The sequence below is a fragment of the Dipodomys merriami genome, unplaced genomic scaffold (assembly GCF_024711535.1).
Source record: "Dipodomys merriami isolate MVZ:Mamm:240054 unplaced genomic scaffold, mDipMer1.0.p SCAF_24, whole genome shotgun sequence".
Lineage (NCBI taxonomy): Eukaryota > Metazoa > Chordata > Mammalia > Rodentia > Heteromyidae > Dipodomys > Dipodomys merriami.
The window spans coordinates 15,905,800-15,915,491 of record NW_027203826.1 but is presented as its reverse complement, the minus strand read 5'-3'; the positions used below and the strand labels follow the sequence as shown (position 1 = coordinate 15,915,491).

The 9,692-nt window shown below is 35.0% G+C and overlaps 1 protein-coding gene across 1 annotated transcript; it reads left to right on the top strand.

Moving 5' to 3' along the window:
• Positions 1–221: 221 nt before the first annotated feature.
• LOC138835518 (olfactory receptor 14A16-like) lies at positions 222–1,145 on the top strand. Its single transcript, XM_070034010.1, has one exon. It carries the CDS (start codon positions 222–224, stop codon positions 1,143–1,145), a length of 924 nt encoding a protein of 307 aa, XP_069890111.1.
• Positions 1,146–9,692: the final 8,547 nt, after the last annotated feature.

Below are 9,692 nucleotides of genomic sequence, written 5' to 3'. Positions count from 1 at the left end.
TAGATGTGCTGGAGCAAAGTCTCTCATCAGCAAAACAGTGTGAACACTATGGTAAAGGAACTCACTAGGGATTCCTGTGTCAGTCTAAATAATCTCAAAGATTCTAGGAAATGTATATTGAGAAAGAGAGAAGGGAACCTAAGAAAAAAGAACAATAAATACTTACATTGAGTATATCTGCTTTTGTTATTTATTTTTAGAGTAACTGAGTATCTGGAATAATGGACAACTGCACCTCCGGGAGCATTTTCTTCCTCACAGGGTTCTCCACAGTCCCAGAGCTCCAGATCTTACTTGGCCTGGTCTTTTCCATGATTTACATGGCAGCTGTCCTTGGGAACCTTCTCATCATCATTCTCACCACCCAGGATCGCAGGCTGCACACTCCCATGTACTTCTTCCTGAAGAACTTGTCCTTTCTTGACCTCTGCCTCATTTCCATCACTGTTCCCAAATCCATCACCAACTCTCTGCTCAACACCAACACCATTTCCTTCAGTGGATGTGTTTCCCAGGTCTTTTTCTTTTTCTTCTTGGCTACGACAGAAGTATCTCTCCTGACAGTGATGTCCTATGATCGCTATGTGGCCATCTGCTACCCACTGAGATATGAGATCCTCATGAGCCACAGGGCCTGTGTGCAGATGGCTGCCTCCTGTTGGGTCAGCGGAGGTCTTAATGCGATTCTTCACACAGCTGCTACCTTCTCTGTTCCCATATGTGGGCCTCATAATATTCACCAGTTCTTCTGTGATGTCCCACAATTGCTTTCCCTGTCCTGTTCTTACAACATTGGAGAAATTGTAGTCATTGGGCTCAGCCTAGTGTTAGACTTTGGCTGTTTTGTGTTCATTGATGTTTCTTATGTTCACATTTTCATTGCTGTATTGAACATGCCCTCCAAAGAAGGCAGAGCCAAAGCTTTCTCCACATGCCTGCCACACATCATGGTTGTGACTCTCTTTCTCTCTTCTGGATTTTTTGCTTATTTACGCCCACTGCCTAAGTCTCCATCAACCTTTGATTTGATCGTTTCTGTTTTCTACACTGTAGTGCCACCCACTGTGAATCCCCTCATCTATAGCCTGAGAAATAAGGACATGAAGATGGCTCTAAGGAGACTGACAGCCATTTCTGTCCTTTGAGTTATAAGTGTCATTCTCACTCACTTCACAGTCTTATCGCTGACTGGTACCACTATCTGTATTGTCAGATGGCTTAGTCTGGCAGTATTAATGGATATTTACTGTATGAAAAATCTGACAAAATGGTTTAGGTGTTTTTAAGAGACATAGTTCTCTCTGAGTTCATGTGTTGGTAAAAATCACTAGAGTTTTGTTTGCAATTGTGTAAATATATATTGGTTATGCCAGCAAATGCTCCTCTTTCTTTGAATAGTGGTAAATATTCTGAAGTATTTTAGATTAATTTGGAATTTCTGAGGTGTAACAAATCAAAAATCAGTCTTGTGAATATCAAGTTGACATATATAATCTATTCTCATGTTAACAAAGATGAGATGTATGAGATAGAGGTGTTTATATGGTTTTGTGAATATACTGAATGACAAAGAATTATGCAAGTTCAAACAATTTTATATTAACAAATTTTTCACAACAATATGACAAAAACCAATGTAACATTCTTTTGTTGCTGTGAGCTCTTTTTTATTCATCTCACTCATACTGTATAATTTTTGTCAAGTTATGTCTCCTCCCAGTCTAATGTAAAGCTATAAATTCATTAAAATTTCTTTTTGCTATGTATGAATATATATTCATATTATTAAAAACTTTATTGAGGGTGGAGTAAAATCTTCAATTACACTAGAACCTTCCAGGGATGTGTGAAAAAAAGCAAATGTGATGTGTAGAGAAGGAAATCTCTAAACTTCATTTGAAATGATGATATGAAATTGATCTGAAAAAGAATAAAGAGCTTAGGATAGGCTGAGAAAAAGGCAAAGCAGACAAATGAAAAACAGCCATGGACCAAAAGACAGAGTGGCTCGGGAGTGGAAACTATGGTTCTCTGTGTTCTGACATTGAGAATGATGTAAGAGAAGAGCTTGACCAAGAGAGGAAACCAGAGCTATGAGAAGTTAGAAAGCTTAGTGTACACACAGGAAGACAGATGAAGCTTAGATCAACCCTTGCCTTTTAGAAAACCTAGCTACTGGGTCTTTAAACCACAGTATTGAGAAACATGGTGAGGCAAAACCAATCAATGTAAACCAACTATAATTTGAAATATTCATAACTTGATTTTACAGATATTTCATCATCTCTGAGCTGATGATATAAATTTCTACACTAGAACACTTTTCTATGATGTTATGTTTGCCTCAGATCACTCCACATTAGTTCAGTTTCTGCCATTAGATACTTCGCGTAAATCTCTTCTTGATAATAGTAGCTTTAGTTGTAATATGTATCTTATTCCACTTATTTCTTCAAATATGTCTCTTAATTAAATTGTGTTTTCTTTGAGATAATTTATATTTTCAATGGCTGGTGTAGAGTTTGTTCTATGCTAAACATGTACTAATTTTTCTTTTAGCCAACAAGAACACAAGTTCTCCTCATTAGTTTTGTTTAGTGTGCTAATGCCTTTAGTTTTCTTAACATTTTACGTACCTTTCCAGTTTGGGGCAATTCTTGAGGATTTGAGGGTATTTCCCTTGTTTTATACTTAGCTTTTGTGCCAGTACTTTGGCATGAACTAAGGATCTCATGACTCTCGACTTGCTTACTCATGGCTGGCACAATACCATTTGAGCCATGCCCCCAACCCAGCAAGATGTTTAAGTGGAGGTTGAGTCTAAGGGGCCTTTTCTGCCTAAGTTGATTTCTTGAACACAAATCCTCTGATCTCCCTGATTATCTAGAATTGTAGGTGTTGCTCATTAGGTATCTGGCTACTGTTAGAAAAAAAAGGAGAATACTGTTAAATATGAAATATCCTAATGAGAATACACTTTTAGTATTAGAATTAATTGATTTAATATATATCTATATAGGGTCAATATAATAATTGGAGACTAAATATGTTTCTGTATTTGAACATATTACATTGTACTTCATTCTGAAGGCAAACAATTAAAATAAATTTTCTTTTTTTTGGTAATTTTTTATTGTGAAAATACTGTACCAGAGGAGTTACAACTACATGGGCTAATGAGTACATTTCTTATCAAGCATTGTAGCCTCCTCTTTGTTTCCCCTTCCCATCCCTTCCCATCTTCCCCCCGCCCCCCCCACCCTATGCTCCCCGCCCCCCCCACTCTCCCACCCCCCTGCACAAAAGTTGTAAAGTTCGTTTTCGACATAACAACTTGTACATCTCATTGTTGCTATGGGATATAATACTTCAAAACTAAGCACAAAGTTAGATTTTGTCTTAAGTATCAGAATTCATATTAGGAAAAATTATGAATATGTGCAATGGCAGTGGAAAAAGATAATATATATACATATATATATATATATATATATATATATATATAATTTCCTTGGACAAATCATTGCCCTGAATGGCATAAGGAAGAAAAAGGAAGAATAATGTGTAAGGATACACAAAATTGGTTGGAAGAGACTTGATTATCTGGGATGGGATGGAGCCAATACAATTGTTTCTGAGTTTTGAACAAAACCCCAGTTCACAATGACTATAAAAGTAGAATGTGGAACTGTGTGGTGCATAACAAGCCAACAGACTGGAACTTTACTCATTCTTGCACAAGATCACATTGATATAATTGTAGAAAACTGTTATTACAATTACAAAAAATATCCTGTGCTAATAAACAATCTCATTCAAACATCCTTACCCAAGCATTGACTACCAGTGAAATCTGAAACTAAAGAAACTTTACTAAATGAAGATCCTGACACAGAATTGCCCAAATTCTAGTTTCTTTAGAAAAAAGAAAAGTGAATTTTTATGAAGCATTGTTTTCTTTTTGTTAGGAAAAGTACGATATAGGTGAAATAAACATGAGTTTTAAAACTGATATAAAGGAATAAAAACTTAGATGATTATAAAAATTGACTGGATAAATAAAATTATAAATGGAAACAATAGTTTTGACTAATGAAAGAAAGCTTGATATGGTCTTCTCATAATACAGTTCAAAACATATTAAAGGATGGAAAGTGCTTTCTCCATTAGCAAGATGAAAAGGCAGATGTCATAAATATTATCAAGTTTGTCTCTGATTAAATAAAACCACATGTAGAAAATATAACAAAAATAAACACAGAGGCTATTTTCTTTACATTTACTTCCTCCTCTTCCTCCCTCCTTCCTTTCTTTTTTCCTTCCTTCTTTCCTTCCTTCCTTCCTTCCTTCCTTCCTTCCTTCCTTCCTTCCTTCCTTCCTTTTCCTTTCATTTTTTTCTTTATTTCCTTCATTCTAACATATTCAAGAAGAAGACAATATGCCAATATAATATAGAGGTTCAGAACTCTAAATGAGGAAAAATTTTATTGGGCATTCTACGACAGCCTGAGCTTCATAGTGATAGCTTCTCCCAAAAATTAGTAAATAAAACTTAAAGAAGCATGAGATTTAGGATTTTGTGGCCTCAGTTTTCATTAAAATAGAAAGTGCAGGAAAATAATTGTGAATTAATAAAAGAAGGGGTATATTTTGAAAATGTGCCTCACCTGAAAATTAAATTAAATGGCTTACAACCCTTTATAAGCATGCTTGGACTTGATTGATATTTAGAATATGCACACCATGAAAGAGTAGCATTTTGACTCTCTTGTCATAAAGATGAACACAAGTAAGAGCTGGAATAACATCCCTTTTGAGGGTTGCAGAAGTACTATTAATAAATAAGCTAGCTCCTGTGAAATCTCTTCCTTTCTAAAGACAATGTGGACATAATTTGTTTTTTATTCCCATGTTATTTACTTCCCAATGCAAACAGTAGCCCTTTAAGACAGAGAAAAACAGTGGGAACTAATCCACTGTTCTAAGTGTCCTCTCTGTGAGCAAGACTGCATGACAATATTCCACACCTCTGCAAATTTGGTAAAGTTCATCTCATCCTTGCTCAGAGCCAGCTTCTGCCTCCCACTTCTCTTTGTAACCCTAGCCAGATATCTCCAATTCTGTAAGTACCAATTCGGTAAATATCTCCAAGTCCATAAACTGCATTTAACTGCAGCTGCTGCTAATCACAGAAGTGGTAATATTAGAAAAGTAGACAGATTAAGATTACAAAGACACCAGTGTTAAGGTCATCTCCTGGCAAATTATATTTCCCTTTTTTACATACAAGACATAGAAGGTAAAAATATCTAATATTCACCTCCACTCATCCACTGGATTTTGATAGATTACATCCACCTCAGGAAAGAAAGCTTAGGTATGAAGTCTGTTTCTATAAAGAGATGAACCAATGTTGAGGAAAGATATGCTACCATTTTTAAAACTTTACATTAAGGCAACCAGAGACACAGATGAGTCCTACGGAGTTAGACCACCCTGTCTATACCTTGCCAACATCTATGTGTAACATGGTATTAAGCTTGCCCCAGATCCGAACTCTTCCTGAACACATACTCATATGTATATACCCATGCACAGCAACGTATGCATATATCTATGTGCATGTGTATATACAATTATTGTATGGGCTTTAATGAACTTTATAGCATAGATGTTAATGATTGAATATAATAAAATTGTTGGAAAAAGTATAAGGTTGTGGCTGAAGTATTTAATTGTCAGGATCTCACTTTCTTAATAGTTTATTTTTCCCAACTGAGAGGTATCACTGCCTTTAGTATGCCTGTCCAAATGCAGATATTTGTATGTCCTATATTGTGAAAACAGCAAACCTACTGCTTAAATGTCATACGGTAGGGATAATTTCCACATGTTCTTGACACAGGCTACCTCATATGAACAATTGGTCTGACAGTTTAGTGTTCAAATAAGAGGGCATACAGTTTATGTTAAAATTGTTCATTGGCCTTAAAATGTAGTAACTAAAATTGACTTTCAACAGTTTATCTGAATTTGTAAAGGTTTTTATATGCCAAAATGTTACTCTAATGGAAGACAAGAATTTTGGAAGGATGTGACTAGATAGACATGCTCAGGTCAGCCATCAAATCCAGAGTGAATAAACCTTGAAAAGTTTCTATTTCCAGACACAAAGAAGCATTTTCCGTCCCAAGACTAATAATTTGAACTGCCATACAGCAATTTAGTGACTTTTATAACACCAGAAATAAACTTTTTCCATTATTAGTGAAGAATGAATAGAGAATTTATGTTGAGACATAAAATGTCCAGACCAGAGCATAACATGTTTCCTAATTTTTAATTATCAGAAGTAGTTACTTTAGCCCTGGGGTTGAGACAAGGCCAAATCTAGTGAAGATGAACCATGGCAAGAAATAGAGACACAATGAGGAAGTGGGATTGGACTCCCATGACAGGTGGGGAAAACAGGTAGAAAATAAATAACTATAGCTGTACTTTCAATCTCACTTTCATTCACTCCATAACAATTCAAATCTTCCATGGATTGCATCTGCTTTCTCATTACTTTGTAATTTATCTTCCTTTTTCATACTGCTTGTGATCACTTAATCTAAAAATAATAGATCATTTGTCTCTCTGCCTCCAAAGTTATCTTTCTCAGTATACAGAATACTTTTAAAAAACACTAAAGACATTCTGCTTCTCCACTTTAAATTCTGAAATGCTTTTGCTGTCCATTTACCACACTATCTCCTTGATCTGCCTACCAAAGCTTTTTGGGTAAAGCATTGACATGTACAACTGATTTGTAAACATCTTATTCTATTTAGGCTTACTGTTCCCTAAGGAAGGCTGCTATTATTTTCCTAAATTATGCCCTTTTAGCCTTATATATTGTATTTTCCACATTTCTTCAATTCATTTTGAAACAGTGCACAATTTCTGTGTCCTATCATCCTAGCTACTTGGAGGTCTTACTATCAGAGGATTGCAGTCCCAGGTTAGGATTTATTAAGATCACATTCAAGAGGAAAAGACTACATTTCTAGTAAAAGAGAAAGAAATGTGAAACAGAGTACTGTGAAACAGTGGCTCTTGATCTCAAGCCTGCATAAGAATCATCTAGGAGGATGGTTAGCAAACTCCTCACTGGCCTGACTTTCTAGCAAGTTTTAAGGTGAGAATGATACTTCTGAGCCCTGGGCCAAAGTTTGAAAACAGGTGGTTAGGTATCAGACAGAAGATATTATTAGGAAACAAATATCTGTTGTGAGCATCTAAGAAAATTTAAAAAATATATCATCATCTTTTGATAATTGAAAGACATTAAAAAATAGCTTGCCTTTAATGCATTGCCAGTGGTTGGATTGGTTTTGTTACAGAAAATATCATGCACCATTATATGTAGGACATATGTGAAGATAACTTGTGGACATATAGAGTGGATTATATAGATAGAAAATAGAATGATAGCATGGATGAAATGCCAATTTAGATGTATGAAGTTTATATTGACAGAGTAAGACCAAATCATAGTGATTTGTTTGGGGGCATAAGTAAAATCTTTGTTTAATATGCTCCAAAATGCACAATGCCAGATCATAAGTTCACTGTTTGTCAAGTGCACCCAATGACTTTTAGTAGAACATGAGCTTCCAGTAATTTTTCCCAAAGCCTTTTCAATTTGAACTAAGAAAAATGATATTTTTGCTGGATTTGTGTTTGGCTATTTGAATGATACAATAATCATATAGAATAGAAATCTAAAATATTTCTCTGACATGAAATGATTTCCTTGATTTATCACTAATATGTTTCAAGAAACATATTTATATGCATTAAAGTAGATAGTTACTAGGATTGAAAGAGAGGGATCTTGAACAGGTCAATTATTCAGAATATTTATATAGATGGATATTTAAAACAATTTACTAAATGTTAACAAGTATTTTCCACATAAAATATTGTAACACAAAATTATGATGGGGGAAAACATTCTTTCTCTGAGCAACTTAAAAAATAGAACAATTCTGGTGAAGAGAGTAGCTTTTTGGACTCAGTAGGGATACTTATAGTTCTTATTACTGAGTAGAGATGGAAAAAATGAAGGCAGTTCAGGGATCAACATAGCTATATTTAAACAAAGGGAGAAAGGAAGTTGGCCAATTGACCACAAATCCATTGGTAATTGTTTGTACTGGAAATTAAATGATTTTGCTATACTTTCACAATTCACTAGAGAAGTAACTGATAGTGCACAAACGTAATGGATAATTTGTTGAGATTATTAGGACTTGTAAGAAATGAGTGTGAATATTATATAATTCCAATACTTTACTTCCATTTTGGCAATCTTTAGTGAGGTAACTTTAACAGGAAAAAAAGAATAAAGAATAGCTGATTAGACAGAAGTAATTCACGAGCTGAGATCTGAGGATCTGGGTCCTAAGCTAGCTTAGGCAACAAAGCCCATAGGGCTCATCTCCAATTAATCACCAGAAAACCATAGATGTGGAGCTATGACTGAAACTGGTAGAGTGTTATCCTTGAGCTGAAAATCTCAATGACAGCCCAAGTCTCTTGGCCTAAAAAAGAAAACAAACAAACAAATATACAAACAAACATAACTGGTGCTTTTGTTTATGTCTGAACCAAGTCACTTACATTTTTCTACTATGTTTGTGTCTTTCCATGTAGTAAGACTATGTTAGCAATTGCTAGGCATGTAAAGTGCTAAACAATATATTTTTGAAAAGGCCATTAACCTTGAATTGAATATAAACACAGAAAAAAATGGGTTATGGAATGCCAATTATATTTACTCCTACCTAATATTTTTCCATTATTTAGAATCTTCAAACTCTATCCTACTATTTCTCTCTAATGTATAAAATGTTATCTCCATGGATGAGGACATAATGTGTTTGAGTTTCTATGACACGAGGTTAACTACAATGTGTCATACTCTATGACTTAGTCAAAAGTACTTCATCCAAATGAAGAATAATTAGAAATTTAAAATAAAAAATAAACCAATAAATAAAAATAAAAACGAAGTCCAAAGTTTCCCAAAACATAGACACGTTTAATGAAAAACCCAATAATGCTTGTACTGATTTGTATCAATTTCTCAGTATAAAACATCTCATAATGTGAGTTAGAAGCCGGGTGCCAGTGGCTCATGACTGTCATCCTAGCTACCCAGAAGGCTGAGATCTGAGGATCGGGGGTCAAAGCCAGCCCAGGCAGGACAGTCTGTGAAACACTTATCTCCAATAAACCAACAGAAAACCAGAAGTGGTGCTGTAGCTCAAGTGGTAGAGCACTAGCCTTGAGCTGAAGAGCTGATGGACAGTGCCCAGGCCCAGAGTTCAAGCCCCATGACCAACCGAAATAAAAAAAAGAGTTGGAATTAATTAATTTAGTCAATCTAGGTAAAACTGTAAGGTAGAACATATATATATATATATATATGGATTGCTTCTACAGACCTCTTTAGACATTCAAGGTAAAGTGACATTGGTAAATGACTTCGTTGGTGGGTTTGTGGTGTTATTTTCTTGTGATTTGAAATACTGGGGCAGATGCATATTCAAATGAGAGAATGGAAATTAAAAAAAAACAGTAATGCTTACACTGGAGTCACAGTTCTTATATTTATTTTTTAGAGTAACTGAGTATCTGGAATA

Excerpts from the sequence above, each read along its gene's own strand:
- LOC138835518 (XM_070034010.1), top strand. The coding sequence starts at position 222 with ATGGACAACTGCACCTCCGGGAGCATTTTCTTCCTCACAGGGTTCTCC.